General features: G+C 36.9%; 1 protein-coding gene across 24 annotated transcripts in view; it reads left to right on the top strand.

Annotated features, from left to right (window-relative positions):
* Window positions 1-698: 698 nt before the first annotated feature.
* The window catches only part of LOC105346661 (myosin-2 heavy chain), a 42,645-nt gene continuing 26,190 nt past the window's right edge, over window positions 699-17,153 (top strand). For 18 of the 24 annotated variants that reach the window (XM_066080470.1, XM_066080463.1, XM_066080462.1 and 15 more), the window contains exons 1-5: window positions 700-898; window positions 4,775-4,894; window positions 8,264-8,456; window positions 13,453-13,895; window positions 14,705-14,737. In XM_066080470.1, the coding sequence (XP_065936542.1) occupies window positions 869-898; window positions 4,775-4,894; window positions 8,264-8,456; window positions 13,453-13,895; window positions 14,705-14,737 (819 nt within the window). In that variant the 5' untranslated portion in view covers window positions 700-868. Of the gene's footprint in view, window positions 899-4,774; window positions 4,895-8,263; window positions 8,457-12,758; window positions 13,090-13,452; window positions 13,896-14,704; window positions 14,738-16,199; window positions 16,256-16,403; window positions 16,790-17,153 lie in introns of those variants that run through there. The other 6 variants (XM_066080467.1, XM_066080465.1, XM_066080456.1 and 3 more) reach the window with 6 other exon arrangements.

The following is a 17,153-nucleotide window of genomic DNA, read 5'->3' as shown; positions in this document are numbered from 1 at the left end:
TATATGTAATTCATATATCAAGGGACAAATTTTACTCTTATCATATGTGATATTGCAGAATACTGCATGTGTTGTTCAGTGAGGAAAATGTTTCTTTATCATAATATTTTCAATACACTATAACTCGCTTTAATTTACGTGCACGCAAACTTTTAACTTGGGGTTCGTTTGGATCATATGTTTTACAGCTTGAAATCATGCAAATATATTGAAAAAGTATAAACATTTTTCAGCAATATTTTGCATGTGTTTTACCTTGGAATGCCTCTTTCCAAAAATCAACATCCAAATATTTGTTTTAAATATAAAAATTTGAATCTACTTTAGAATTTTAATTTATTTTAAATAAACATATCGATAAATACAAAAATATCGAAATTTGCAATTAGCTTGCCAAAAAATATGCATCTTCGTGCTCATTTATTTTTCTACATAGAGCCTCATTATTCTGATTATGAGTGCTACAATAACTAGGAGAGGTAAATTCAGTCGCGCACCTTGATATGCCATCGCCGAGATCGGAGTTATCGGTCCTTTAGTCTTTTGTAAAATATAGTTCCCAGTATACAGAAATACACATTCCTATAAATATACTGACGATATTAAATTTGTTCAATCAGAAAAAAGATATGCAATCCATCGCATTTCTTTGTTATATACTTAATTTGGCAATCTTTACCGGAAATGCGTAGGAATATTCTGGACTTAGCATCGATTGTTTGAAAATGGCGGCGTTCATGGGTGGTAGACGGCACAGTGATCTACTGTTTTCAGAATGTTAATTGTTTGAGAATTAAGTGATGGATATTCAGTGTCTGTGGTGAAACGGAAAGAATTTCAGATTATGCATTGTGGGTGAAACCCAGGAATGGCAGCGCCCGAGACTCCCAGACTATTGGTAAGTGATTTGAGCAACACCGCATAACGTTTGTTGACAAACACACTAAGCGTGTTCAGACACCCATGTCAAAAGTGCAGGCTAAACGCTTATTGATTAATCTGTACCTTTCATAGGATTTTCAGATTTAGTGTACACTGCACAACTGTAAAATTCGTTGAAATGAGGAATACTATATATCGCTTAAAGCTGCAATGCAAGGATTGTGGTTTATGTAATATCTGTCCATTTGCTGAAAGTTTTGATACTAATTCACCATGCTCATGGCTCCCAAACCACTCCACAGCTAGAGTTGTTATTATTGACAAAATAAGCAATATCATGGGGAGTATTGGAGAAATCATTATAGGTTATATGTTTTATGATGGATTATTGTTAATTAAAATTATTAAATACTTTGTTGAACACAGAAACACTGTGTTCATTTATTTGATGTTAGTGTTGAAGGTTAAGGATAATAGGGAAATAAACAGACGCAAAAAAATGTGCCTAATTAATTCAAATATGTTACGATTCTTGTTGAATCACTCCTAATTTTTTTCCCCTTAGGATTTCAATTATTATTGCATGAAATGAACATACATTACTTTGTTCTTGTTCAAATTCCCTAAACAACTTCAAGGTAGAAAATGATCCACTATTGTGGTATGACCTGAACAATATCTTATTATTTTCTTGGTTGAAAAACAGCAGGTCAAATTTGCTAGTAATAGTATATTGTATCCTAGTAATATTTAGTATATTGTATCAGTTTCTGCTGGTATCTTAGTTGCTTTGCTGGTTTCTGAGAAGTGTTGAACACTGGGCTGACATGGATTTGTGTTACTCCCAGATAAATGAACTTTGGTATGAAGTCTACACTTGTCTGTATCTGCTTATGCAGGCTTGCTTGCAGTCTGCATGTATTATACTCAGACAGTGTGTTTATGTGTTGTATTATTACTGTGCTGTGACTGATGAGATTTGATAGCATTTAATCAATCAACTACAAATTTCCTGCTATGAACATGATAAATTTGTGGATTAAAATGCCAGAACCATGTGTCCTAGGGACATCAACCCTAAGAACACTTGAAATTTATCGCTACACCAGTTTATTTATGGCAGAAACAAACAAGAACCTGATAATACCCTGATTATCATAGAGGGAGGGACAATTCCAGTGGGGCTACACCTTTAAATTAACTGATTATTATGCCATTAATGATTTACATGAAATAAACCACTGTTATTATTGCTGATTTGACCAGTTAACAAGTTTGTTAGTCTCTTTAGCCTATATATTTTTTTAGCGATGTTAATGAGACAAACACAGTCAGTGTAGGAATTTCAGAGTTTGAGTGACCTGGCATAGTTTTTGTAAATTATGCTACCCACAGTGACTGTACTGCGCATTATGGCACATGTACTCAAATTTAATGACTAGACTTCTTTGATAAAGCACAGGATTACCACAAGTAGTGTACAGTGATCTTTTTTTTTTTACAAAGTACAAAAGTGATCAAAGAAGTTCAACAAAACTGGTAGATTTCTTGAATTCAAATGACCTTGATATAATTGCCTCAGAGTATAAATAGAAGCACAGTCTTTTCTACTAGTGAATACATTCCTGTTTAATTTACAGAATAGTACTGTATAACTTAAATCTTGCAGAATAATGCAAGTATACAATAAATCTCAAGTATTTTGAGAGAGACAATTACTGTAACATTGAAAAACTTTTCAATAGACCAAATATGGATAACACTTAACAGGTTGGATTATATTGCACTGCTTGTAAAGAAACAAAATATATGAAATGTGAAATGACCTTTGAACTATTAGTTTGGCTGAAGTTGTGTGGGTTTATTACTGGTATATACATGTATTTTGTAAGGTACTCCAAAACTCCTAGGACCCAGACACTGGGTGCCCATGCTGAGTTCTGTGAGGTAAACATTAGATCACCCAGTCTATTCTATTTATACTACTGTCGACAAATCAGCACTATGCTCATTGTGTTCTGGGGGATTATAAAGATTAATACTGGCTTTAATATTAGGCCATGTGACTAAGAAACTTAATCTGCTGGCAGTGAAATCAGCCACCATTATGACACGTTAGAAGGTCAAAAATAACAGTGTCCAGTGATCGGGTGGTGTTCTGAGGGATAGAGTTAGAAGGTCAAAAATAACAGTGTCCAGTGATCGGGTGGTGTTCTGAGGGATAGAGTAATGGAAATCCAAGAACCAGGTTAACAGAGCCCAGAACTGTACCGATGGATTAGACTAGTGTACACAGTTACTACTGTGTGGGATATATCTGGATGTTTATTTGCAAGCTTTCTCTGTGAATTAGGAATTTAAGTATGTGAACACAAAAAGTTTGAATGCAGTCGCCTACACTGAAATATTTCATTGTAAGTACAGTATTAGTCCACCTGTTCCGAGGGAATGTCCTTAATGTGAAACCCTCATTTAGCTTTCTTTTAATGATTGACTTATTTTTGTTGTGCTTTAATATTCAAGAGGAATCTTTGGTGAAAAGGTTTTACAACATTTAGCACAAAATTCCATTTATAAGAAAGGGAAGTTGCTATGATGTCCAATGACATAAAATTACAAGCACCTGCAATGATATTGCAGGATTATTTACAGAGAGCTGAATGTCATTGCTTTATCCAGGACAAATAATTTCTTAAAGCATATTGAATGTCAGACACCTCGGCCCAACGACACCTCGGCCCCAGGACACCTCGGCCCCAGGACTCCTCGGCCAAGACGGGTCGGCCCAAATTTTGAGACACCCCGGCTCAAGCAAAATACATCTCGGCTCAAGCAAAAGACACCTCGGCTCAAGCAGAATTAAAATAAAATTTCAATGTTTTCATGTTTTATTTTTATTTTATTATAAATATAAATTATATGATATATATAATTTGTGACTAAAATATTATTTATCGAAAACAGTTGTAAGTTTTTGTTGTTGTTGTTGGGTTTTTTTTTCAGCCACATTAAGGTTTGACCTGATGTCCGAGGGGCATGCGCCTATCGATGTAATTTCTATTGCTGTCGACAAGTTTTAAAAAAATTGAGACGCGTGACCATCCAATTAAACAGATACACATATTGATATTTTAAGAATCATTGTTGATATAAGATACATATATAACCTGATGAACATTTAACAATGGAGTTTTCCAATATAATATATGATACATTTCATAAAGATAAAAATATTTCTTAATGAACTTCTATATTTATGTCATGTTGTAAATTCAAAATTTACAACATACATTTAGCTAAATTGAATCAAGACACAAACCGTTATTATTTTAATACAAATATGTACGACATAAATGACTATATATAGATATAGTAACACACACACACACACACTGCCCCTGTTTATAATTTAAAATGCTAACTCGTAAAGTTTTTTTGGGCCGAGGAGTCTTGTACATATTTTTAACTGAAAATTTCTGTGGGCCGAGGTGTCTTGTACATGGGCCGAGGTGTCAATAGTTTTGGGCCGACCCGTCTGGGCCGAGGTGTCAACCGCCCTGGGCCGAGGTGTCGTTGGGCCGAGACGTCCGTCTACCAGCATATTGCATATTTATTTGAGCCAGTGAAGTGTAACCAGATCTGTCTCTCTAGCTTCAGAAGAAACTTTTAATAGCATCCCCATGTACATTGATTTTTTTTTTTTACAACCTTTCAAAGATTATTTTTTGATTATCAAAAATGTTTGAAAGTAAACTTTAATAAGAGGCCATAAATAATTTTTAATTTCCAACCCCATGTTTATGATTTTATTACAGCCAGTAGATTTTGCATTTTGATTTTTGTTTATTTTATCATGCTGATTTTAGACAATAATATTAAACTTGAATTTTAGGACAGTCCGTCGGACATTCGTAAAGAGATTGACAGGAAACTTGTGGACGATGGAATCAGTGCTCAATGTCCAGAGGAGGAGAAACTACTGTATGTGTGGAGACTGTATCAGCACACAGAGGTAAATGGCTAGGGGGGGGGGGGGCATTGGGAGGAGAAACTACTGTATGTGTGGAGGCTCTGCTATGAGCACACAGTGGTAAATAGTTAGGGGGGTGGGGTGGGGGGGACAAGGGGAGGAGAAACTACTTTTTGTGTGGAGGTATATCAGCACACAGAGGTAAATAGTTGGGGGGGGGGGGGCAAGTGGAGGAGAAACTACAGTATATGTGGAGGCTCTATTAGCACCTAGAGGTTAACAGTTGGGGGAGGGGCATTGGTAGGAGAAACTACTGTATGTGTGGAGGCTCTGCTATGAGCACACAGTGGTAAATAGTTAGGGGGGTGGGGTGGGGGGGGGGCAAGGGGAGGAGAAACTACTTTTTATGTGGAGGTATATCAGCACACAGAGGTAAATAGTTGGGGGGGGGGGCAAGTGGAGGAGAAACTACAGTATATGTGGAGGCTCTATTAGCACCTAGAGGTTAACAGTTGGGGGAGGGGCATTGGTAGGAGAAACTACTGTATGTGTTAAAACTCTATCAGCACACAGAGGTAGATAAATAGTAATGGGGAATCAGCACCCATTAGGTAAATGGTGGAGAGGGGGGGGGGGGGGGTTATTATGTGTGTGTGTGTGTGGAGACTCTATCGGCTTACAGTGTAAAAATATTGGGGGGCATGGGGAGGGGGGTGGGGGGGATTAGCACACAGAGATAAATAAGAAACTATTGTATATGTGGAGAATCAATGCACAGGAGTAAATATTTGAAAGGGGAGGAGAAAGAGAAGATGAGATCCTAGTATAAGTGAGTTATAGTGTTGTATGATCATGCTCCAGAAAATCTCCAAAGAGGTTGTCCTAAAGCTTGTTATATTCCTTGAAAACCTTGTTAGGAGAAGTCATTAAAGTTTGTAATTAGTTGATCATAATCATGAATCTTTGACACACAAGAACTGGCTCTTTAATATTTATTCACACGTCTATTTAAATACCGGTACATGCTGAAGGATAATTGTGCTAAAAACCATAATGCTTGAATTGGTAAAATACTTAAAAACACAATTTTAGAGCTTCAATTGAAATCAAGGGTTTGTAAAAAAAAAAAAATGAATAGTAAAATTTTAAGACCTCTGCATTTGATATTAAAATACTATGGAGAGCCTCTTAAATTTTTGAGTCTCCTTTGGACTAGGTGCATGAGTCTGCTGCTGTGGACTAGGTGCATGAGTCTGTTGCTATTGACTGGGTGCATGTATTTGCTGTTGTGGATTTAAGGTGCATGGGTCTCCTTTGAACTAGGTGCATGAGTCTGCTGCTGTGGACTAGGTGCATGAGTCTGTTGCTATTGACTGGGTGCATGTATTTGCTGTTGTGGATTTAAGGTGCATGAGTCTCCTTTGAACTAGGTGCATGAGTCTGCTGTTGTAGACTAGATGCATGTATCTGCTGATAGGGAATATGGTAGGAAGGGGTGTTTGTATCACTTCACAAACAATTTGTATATATATAAACAGGATATAGTAATGTAGTTTCCATAAGACAGCTCCATTAATAGCGAGGAATTCCTAATTGTATGAAAGTATTTTTCGAAAACAGCACCTAAAAATTCATTGACTTGTACTTACTGTTCAATGTCCAGATGGACATAATTATGCTCAATAGTTGAAGATTGAATCCCTCAGATATTTTTACAATGCACTTTTTAAATGATCAATTAATTTAAAACTCTGTATTATTAATACAAGTAATTTTTTGTTCATCCATAGCCATTAAAGAAATTGATTTACCGGTATTTGGGTGTATTGGGACGGGTGGAAGCTGTAAGTTAAATGTTATAATGGCAAGCACCTGCTTTTTCTATAAAGCTCCTCAACCTAAACCAGCTCCTTATTGGAAATGTATCATGTTCGGTGATTGCTTTCCTAAATCACCTATTGACAAAGTAGTATTTAGGGCCAGGTCTTTGTTTAAAAGTTGTAGAAAATTATGGTCAAGTTCTTTCTGATCAGCACATTCTTGAACCCGGTCCAAGGCGACAGTTCACAATGAATCGAGGAATTTGCTGCAATTCAGCATTTGGTGTTTAAAAGCCTGGGGATTGTTCATTATCTGATTGGGTACTGCTCACTGTTGACACAGTGTACACTCAGCAGGTACTCCTCCATTCTGTCAGAGGTGTGGGGTGGGGGGTGGGGGGTTGTTGCAAGTTCCACCCCAGTTTCACCTCATGCCGGATATGTCCAGACCTGTTCACTCAATACTGTGTAATGACCCCCTAGTTACAATTACGGTTACAATGGGCCTCGGCCTGTAGAGGTCTCGGGTAGATTAAAGGACCCACACACAATATATTCTGTTACCTCAGCTCTTACTGGTCATGTCTATGAATATGGTCTTTCTTGAGGTTTGAATTTTAAGCTTATCGTAAGAAATTGGAGTGTGTAATGCTGGAACTCTTAACAGGAAACAATTGAAATTAAATGGCTTCTTAAGAGGGATTAGAGAAACTGATCCAAAAATCCTTGCTATTTTGTGTCAACAATGTGGGTCATACTCCATTCATTACCTGGGCTGGCATACACTAAAAACTACATCCTCAAGAAAAACAAATTTAAAATGAACAGAGAAAGGTTGGAAATTGATCTTGATAGCATAGACTGGAGTATTTACAAATTTATAACTGTTACAATCAACCTTATTTATTTGTGGCCACTGGTAGGGATCAATTTCTGTCTTCATCAAAAATATGATTGAAGCTCTAATAATAACCCATTCATCAAAGCTAGAACCAAATGTGGTCTGTAAGTATCAATACTCTACAATATACATTTCAGAGGTAATTAAGATTACTGTAGTTTCTTTATCATTCATGGGCATCAATTTTTAATTATATATATCATATAGGTACTGTAATTCAATCCACAGTTTACTGTAGATTCCTTATTTTACTCGAGTGCTTAATTCCGCGATTGAACAGTTTTCCATCAAATTGCGAGAACCTAATATTGCGAATGCTGAAAATTTATTATAGTTTCATGTAGTTTACATGGTTCCGAAAATGAAAAGCGAGATTTTAAAATTTGCGAGACAGGCTTTTCGCAATTTTACACGGATATAATTCCTCACATTTAATTAGGAATTTACAGTATACATGTAGGATACATGAATTTGTGGTATTAATGTCCCCAACAATAAACATTTTATTTTGTTACTTTTCTTAATACAGAGCATGTACTGGTACTTACCAAATGGCCTTAATTCAACTTTTTGGATTAACTTATAAATAAAATCTACCAAAGTAAATAATGTCAATGATTAATATTAAAACCATAGTATGTTTTACTATTGATACCATAATTTCACACAGTTTGTTTTCTTGTGTTACAGACAGACCTTCAGCGAGCCATTGAAAATGAGGAGAAACTCAAACTTGCTCAGACGGCCGAGATGCAGGAAGTGGAGAACTATGTTGAGCACATCAGGCATCTGTCGGACGAGCGGGAGGCACTCATACAGGAGCTCGAGACCGAGAATGACCAGCTCAAGTCCGAGATTGACTCGCTCAAACAGGACCAGAACGGTGAGTCTAATAGTTCCCTGTCACCCAGGGGCTGTATAATCAGCCCACACAGGGCATAAACTCATTAAATAGGACCAGAACAGTGAGGCCTTATAGTGTCCACTGTCACCCAGAGCTGTATAATCAGCTCACAAAGGACATAAACTCAAACAGGACTGCAATGGTGGGTTCTAAATTCAAACAGGACTGCAATGGTGGGTTCTAAACTCAAACAGGACTGCAATGGTGGGTTCTAAACTCAAACAGGACCGCAATGGTGGGTTCTAAACTCAAACAGGACCGCAATGGTGGGTTCTAAACTCAAACAGGAACGCAATGGTGGGTTCTAAACTTAAACAGGACCACAATGGTGGGTTCTAAACTCAAACAGGACCGCAATGGTGGGTTCTAAATTCAAACAGGACTGCATTGGTGGGTTCTAAATTCAAACAGGACCACAATGGTGGGTTCTAAACTCAAACAGGACTGCAATGGTGGGTTCTAAACTCAAACAGGACTGCAATGGTGGGTTCTAAACTTAAACAGGACTGAAATGGTGGGTTCTAAACTCAAACAGGACTGCAATGGTGGGTTCTAAACTCAAACAGGACTGCAATGGTGGGTTCTAAACTCAAACAGGACTGCCATGGTGGGTTCTAAACTTAAACAGGACTGCAATGGTGGGTTCTAAACTCAAACAGGACTGCAATGGTGGGTTCTAAACTCAAACAGGACTGCCATGGTGGGTTCTAAACTCAAACAGGACTGCAATGGTGGGTTCTAAACTTAAACAGGACTGAAATGGTGGGTTCTAAACTCAAACAGGACCGCAATGGTGGGTTCTAAATTCAAACAGGACTGCAATGGTGGGTTCTAAATTCAAACAGGACTGCATTGGTGGGTTCTAAATTCAAACAGGACCACAATGGTGGGTTCTAAATTCAAACAGGACTGCATTGGTGGGTTCTAAATTCAAACAGGACCACAATGGTGGGTTCTAAATTCAAACAGGACCGCAATGGTGGGTTCTAAATTCAAACAGGACCGCAATGGTGGGTTCTAAATTCAAACAGGACTGCAATGGTGGGTTCTAAATTCAAACAGGACCGCAATGGTGGGTTCTAAATTCAAACAGGACCGCAATGGTGGGTTCTAAATTCAAACAGGACCGCAATGGTGGGTTCTAAATTCAAACAGGACCGCAATGGTGGGTTCTAAACTCAAACAGGACCGCAATGGTGGGTTCTCTAGTACTCCTATCCTTGGAGCTGTCCATTGTATTCTCTAGCACTAGTATGCTCACCCAGGGTCAGATTAGTGTAAGAAAGAGTTCTTTTAAGTCATGAAGTTCAAAAATTTGCTTTAATATGAAAAGAAACTCTTGAAAGGAATTTGGCATTTAAAAGTTTCTCTGTAAGATTTTAAGTTTGTTTTTTTATTACTGGTTATGACTGCGTCAACATGTTGAGGGAGGATACAAAGATCTGTAACACCAAATATGACAAATATTTCTTATACAGTCAGACTGCAGCAAAGAATGGGAAAATTTCAAAGCAACAGTCTAGAAATATAGTAAACTTTTTGTTCGAACATTTAAGCAGTTTATGTGTTTAGACAATAATCATATTCAATGAAGAGTATCAACATTGTTACCTCTTTCTATGTTTCATTTATTTGTGAATCAACGTTTGAAGGAAATATTTACAATAATAATAGAATAAAGTGCTGAGAAGACATTTAAAATTTTATCAAACACATATTAAGCATACTTCCTAGGCTCTGATCCCCTGTGTATGCAGTATTTGTAAAGTTTGAGTTTTGGGAACAAATGTTATTCAAAATGCTTACTCTTATCTAAAGTTTTAATTAATTCAATGATCCTAGCCCTTGAAAACCTTTACCAAATACCGCAATGTTCTTTATGAAAGAATTTTTTAAAAAGTATTCCAACTCTATGAAATGACGATACAATCAAAATATTTGACAGAATTATCATATATATCTGCATAAATCAATTAAAATATGAATTTAAATGCTCATAATTATGATAATTTTAAACTAATTATTTTTTTCACCTTCAATTTCTAATAATATATACATGTAGTTTGGTTTTGTTAAATAAGTTCGCAGTACAGGTTCTTGTAATGAGTAGAAAGTCTAGTATGTAAGGGTCAGGGTTATGTGCAATTATTTCTATAGATTGTTAGGAAAATTTTACAAGGACTTTTTGAAGTTATGTTTAGGTTATCTTGTCAGACAGACAAAAAAACCCACTCAGGAAATACTTGTATCATACAAACCCCCATTTTAGTCGTGTCGAAAACTTTAAATAATATATAAGTGTGGTTAATTTGTAGAACATTCAGAAAGACTGTGTCATTCCGTATGAGACACCCTGATCTAATGATCTGTGTATCAGTCAATTACAGCCAATCATTACCTGCTTAGTGCAGTAATTAATGATAACACTGCCAACCTGTCGTCCTTTACCGATCTGTGGAAGCTTTATGTTTGGTGATTTCTTTCTTGAATTTGGCTTTTGAGGGGTAGTAAGTTTCAGTAACAAATCTACTTTATCTGATTGACAAAAAGACGTCTACTTGAAAATACAAAAACCTCTTGGTTTTAAATGTGTTTGTTAATATCTATAATTCTGCAAAGTGCATTAATACATGTCAATGCAATAATTTACTTGACTTTTATGATGTCCATTCAACATCAAATAGTACATTATTATCTGGATGTACAGGTGGGTATCTAATGGATAGTACAGTGATATCTAAATGTACAATGGGGTTTTTAAAACTACAGTGATATCTGAATCTACAAAGTTACTATTAGATAATCGAGGGATATCTCAATAAACAATAAAAGAACTAATTTTTTAGATAGCACAGTGTATATTTGAGTGAACAAAAAGGGTAATAAATTGTGAAAAAATTGATATCTGAATGAATTTGAAGGTAACTTATAGATAGGACAGTGATATCTAAATGTACAAAAAAGTAACTAATTCATAGTTATGTCTGCAATTTTGCAGAAGATTAGTACTAGATTTTAAAGTGATATTTTAAAGAAAGGTAACTAATATAAAGTACGGCGATATCTGAATGGACAAAAAGATAACTTATAGATTCTACAGTGATATCTAATTGTACAGGAAGGCCATTAATGTACAATTACTGATATCTAAATGTAGAGGAAGATAACTGATAGATACTAGTGTATCTGTATATCAATGCAGGTAACTAGTTGATAATTCAGTGATATCTGAATGTTCAGGATATATCATTGATATCTGAAGTAACAGGGAGGTAAGTAATACAGTCAAACTTCATTATCTCGAACCAGATAGGACTGTTTAAAAACTTTGAGATATCCAAGTTTTCGAGATATGAGGGTAAAATGCTTAAAACATAAATGGTTGGGACTTAAAAATCACTTAGACAAATCCACTGTTTTTGAGATATCAGTGTCTGAGATATCAAAGTTCAACTGTACATATAACATTGATATCTGATTGTACAGAAAGGGAATTAATAGATAGTACAGTAATATCTCCATGTTTTATGGGATATTTCCTTCAGATATTAAAGTAATATCCATGACTTAGAAGGTGTAAAGAAGAAGTATAGTATAGGTATTTGAGTCAAGGAGGTGTCTATTTCTTAGCAAATGTGATATCTGGTCATTGATTATGTCATTCCTAAAATTGTTCAGCAATTTCAATGTCATAGATAGTGCCAGTTAGATAATTTCATAGTCTATAATAGACAATTAATTGATATCTGTGTCATAGATGGTGTCTATTAGATAGTTCTGTGATATCTGTGTCAGCCTGAGTGATGTTGGTCCAATAAAGATAATCCAATGAATGATCAGTGAACTGGTTAATTGATGTCAGTTAATTGATTTAATAATCTGTCTGCACATCCAGGGGGTCTGTATCTCTATTGTCTTGCTCCCTGAGTGCTTGCCAAACTTAAGAATTAAGGTACCTGAAGTCCTTCTCACAAAACTGATTAATCATCCAGACTCTGCTGTTCCCAGAATTTGGGTAGAAATGTTTGGATCAATACACTGTCTAATCTTAAATGGAAGGAAAAGTCCTTAACAGGTGTCCTAATATCACTGAGTCGAACAATCAAGGCAGTGTTGGAAATCCCAGGTGTCAGAGCTTTTTTTTTACTGTAAAGAGGGGATTGTCGAGTGTGAGAAGGCATTTCAGTGTTTGGATTTGTCATCTTGGAGTTAGTAAAACCTCCAATTGTCAATATCACTGAAGAGTGCCTCTTGTAATGTTCTCTCTAAGAAGATCTTGTGCTAGATCCAGACTTGCTGATATGTCATGTCCTAATTGCCTTCATTGTGTTGGATAAGGAATAGATACGTCAAGTGATCAGATTCCATTAATGTCTTAAACTTCTGACAGATTTTTCTTCTCATCTGAGGGGGTATTCTGTGGTGAGAAAATTGACTTTAGCACACTCCAATTTGTTCAGTGTCAAGTAGAATGGTTTGGTGGTATTGTGACTTCAGACCACTGCATTGTTTGTGGCAAAGTGAAATTGTTCAGAAAGAAGTTCTTGTGCTGTGCTGACAATGACTACAGGAGATTTAAAGAGCTGGCATATATTTGAGAACACTGAGCCAGGTATTGGCAGTGTGCAGTGCTACCTGTGTTAGTTTTATGTACCCGTACATACATAGATGTTGGACTTTAGTGGTTAATTTGAAGATCTCTGTCAACATTGTAAATAAAATGTCAGGGTGTCTTGTCCTAAGACTGTAAATCTCCATGCAAGGTGTGATGTTTTCTATTACATACCTGTATGTGAATAAATTATCACATAATCTGATAAACTGTCACCTGTCTAGTGCAGAGAGCAATCCTTTAAACCAAACAGGTCTTCTTGGGCAAAGGGAGACAACTAGAATTTAGGCAAATATCTGAGAGATGTTATTGAAGTTAAAAAATAATAACTTAGCTTTAATCTCTGTTGATTTGTTTTTTTAGCTGCAGCTTTAAGGGATGAGACGACAGAGATGTTGGTTCAGCAGGGACTCGATGAAATTGCCAATGTCTCAACGAGTGAACAGATAGCCTTCCTGCTAGTGGAGCGGGCGAGACTTCTGGATGAACTTGAGGCTGAACAGAACCGGACAATGACCCCGTCCGTCAACTCCACCATGACCGAAACAACCTGTCCCCAGACTCCAGGTCTCAGTACCCCCGGAATCAACACCCCAGGTCCCTCGGAAGACGGAAGGATGTCGGCAGTTGAGTTTGAGCAAACCTTGGAGCGTGAGCGAACTCAGTTTGAAGAAGAGTTGAACCAGTCTCGTGAGAGCATAAAGAAAATGAAAGAAAGGCTAAAGAGGGAACACGAGGAGGAGATAAATGCATTGATGGAGGAAAACAATAAACTGGAGGATGACTATGAGGAGGCCAAGGCTAAGGTGAGGTCAAGGACAAATAGTCAAAAGGGATGGGTGAAACAGGTCAAGGTGAGGTCAATCACAAATAGTCAAAAGGGATGGGTGAAACAGGTCAAGGTGAGGTCAATCACAAATAGTCAAAAGGGATGGGTGAAACAGGTCAAGATGAGGTCAAGGACAAATAGTCAAAAGGGATGGGTGAAACAGGTCAAGATGAGGTCAAGGACAAATAGTCAAAAGGGATGGGTGAAACAGGTCAAGATGAGGTCAATCACAAATAGTCAAAAGGGATGGGTGAAACAGGTCAAGATGAGGTCAAGGACAAATAGTCAAAAGGGATGGGTGAAACAGGTCAAGGACAACTAGTCAAAGGGATTGTGGAACATAGTGAAGGGTAAATATTTTAGGCCAAGAGAATGCCAATTACATAGTTATGAAATGTAATGAACGGGATTGGAGTGGGAATGTAAAATTTTTATGAAGCCAAGGACTGGGTGGGTGATGTACATACCAAATAAAGAAAAAAGGTTTCAAGGTGGATTGGGAAGGGTTGGATAATGGACATTCAATAATTATGAAGAAACCAAGAATTTGCTGTAATTGAAGTAATGTGAATATCATACTTTGTGAAGGTGTTACAAATCCAAAATTCAGTTTATCATGGAACATGACAAAGTATGGGCAGTTGTGAATGTAATCTCATGGGTATCGGGTACTTAGTGTGAATCCCCTAAAGATGTACCTATATCATCTAGTCGCGTAAAATGTTTGATTTTTTTGTTATTGAATATCAGGCCAATACATCATTAGTGGAGTTTTAATTCTTTTAGCTTTACAAGCATAAATTGCTGCATGAAAAAGAGGTAAGTGATGTATAAATGATGGGGAAGCATGGTATCTGTTGTATTGAGGGTACTACAACTAAAGTCTCTTACATACGCACCCATTCAGTGGGAAACAAGCAAGGCATGCATATTATCATGTTCTGTCCTCACACATTAACTGTTAACTAACAACTAATCAAACAGGAACATCATTATTGCATGATATATACTGTAAACCTGGCATTATAGGCATAGTAAAAGGTGTTTACATTGGATTTCTGATGGTAACTTGGGAATGATAAAATGATGCCTGTAATATTTGGTTTACAGTGGTGTCAGAATCCCTAAACAGATATTGGAGTAGTGGACTATTTACTGAATCATTATAAAGAAACCTTCAGTTTTAATCCAAACTAACAGCTAATTCCTTCAAACCTGGACAATTTGGTTTACCACATGTAGTTTGGGGGTGTTTCTTTATGTTTGACAGTATGTACTGAAGGCTGAAGCGGTCACTTTGATCATTGATAGATCAAAGAGCCATCACTGCACTGTCCATAAATGACTGTCCTTTTGTAGGGGCTTCAAAACCCTCATAGTGAGAAAAAGAAGTCCTGGGTAGGTTGGTCTGATAGGGTGTCAGAACTCTGGTGGATCAGAGAACCATCTCTAAGATACTTAGCTAAGGACTGTCCTATTATAGGATCTTCAAAGCCCACATAGATAGTGTGTCCGGAGCCTTGATAGATCTGACAGAAAACTCTCACTATGATACTCAGCAGAGGACTGTCCTACTGTAGGGTCTTCAAAGCCCACATAGCGAGATACATGTAACAATGCACAGAAATCCTGGGGGGAGATTGGTGCCAGTGTCATCAGCATGCACTCTGCCTCAAGTGCTGGCACTGTATGGTTTTGCTCGTAGTTTGTTAGTACTGAAGACATGATATCAAGGTGTGATTGGTAGAGGACCTTGTCTGTCAAAGCTATCATGATATCTGTCTGAACTACACTGCAACCTTCTGGAATTTCTATGCCTCCCCCTTTGCTATCAAATAACCAGTTGTAGGGTTCATTTTTGACAAGTTAATAAAATAATAAATAAAACTTTTCTCTTTTTTATGCCAAAAGTTTGCCCCATGATTTTTCTCCGCAAACAATTTTCAATAGGCAGTGCAGCTATTTTCTGTCAAATAACAATGATTAAAGACCGGCTCTATTAATCTACACAAAAATTCCTTCCTAGCACATTTTCTGTGTCTATATATTTCATTGCATGGTGCCAAAAACTGCTGGAGTTGTTAAATAACTCTATGAGCGAAGATCAGCACATTCTTTTATCAATATTTAGTTTTTAATAATCTAAGCATAGGAATCTTATCTCCTTGTTATTTTGTGTGTCCACAATGCGTGCTCATCATAGGTCTATAGATTTGGATTTTAACCACTGCTGCTAGTTAGAATTTATCTGTGTCATTAAAGAGCAATCAGTCCCCAACAAATATTTAGACAAATCCTCGCTCCCTGGTCCGATGGTTCGGGATCGCCGGGTTTAAGGTACTGTACAAACTCCCTGTAAACTCCCGTTTGCTTAGTCCCCGCGAGTCAATAGCTCAAGTGTGCCCCAATACCTTAACTAATCAAATTTCCCAATCTGTAAAGTACAGGAGTGATATTTTAATGTAACCAATGATCAGTTCACTGGACTGTGTTAGATTTTGTTAGAGGATATTGAGAGATCCCGTGTAAGGGGATAATGTTTGATTCCGTCATTGAATGGTAGAAGGAAGATCCTATGTCAAAATAACAGAAGTCTCGCCGGAACGTAGCATTTAGGGGTATTAGTGGAGGGATATAATGTGTCAAAAATCTATTGATGTAGATCAGATGATAAGTGAATGAATTATGTATGTACAAGGTTATAGTGTTGTGGGAAATGTCCGGTGGGAGTAAAATGGTGGAGACCTGAAAAATACAAAATAAAGGATGTGAACTGGTGAATTTGAGGACTTAGATTCTGTATCTTTGTGTCTGTGTGTAAGAATAATGGAACAGAACAAGAGAACATTCCCGTACCGGTACAAAATCAAGGTACAGGTATACGTATGACAGGTATTACATAGGTAGCCTACATTGACGACTCGTATTACAAGGTATTCCACAGGCATGTGTAACACAACAAGTAGAGGTCAATTGTGCACCACTCAATGCAGATTTGTTTGGTCTAATATTTAAACTCAATTTTTTTCAGTTTAAGCTTGTAAAGTTTACTATCAACTTGTTTCATTTACTTTATCCACGTGTATCCTACTACATGCTATATATAACTTCTATTGTACAGAAATATGTAAAGACCTCAACAAACAGGAATTTAGAGAGGACTCAAATATAATGAATTGCTTCTATTTTAATTTCTATTGAATCTGCTGCCAAATTTGACCATAAGTATTAACCA

This window comes from Magallana gigas, chromosome 3 (assembly GCF_963853765.1).
Source record: "Magallana gigas chromosome 3, xbMagGiga1.1, whole genome shotgun sequence".
Lineage (NCBI taxonomy): Eukaryota > Metazoa > Mollusca > Bivalvia > Ostreida > Ostreidae > Magallana > Magallana gigas.
Note: the sequence above shows the minus strand (reverse complement) of the source record. Positions and strands in the feature narration are given on the sequence as shown.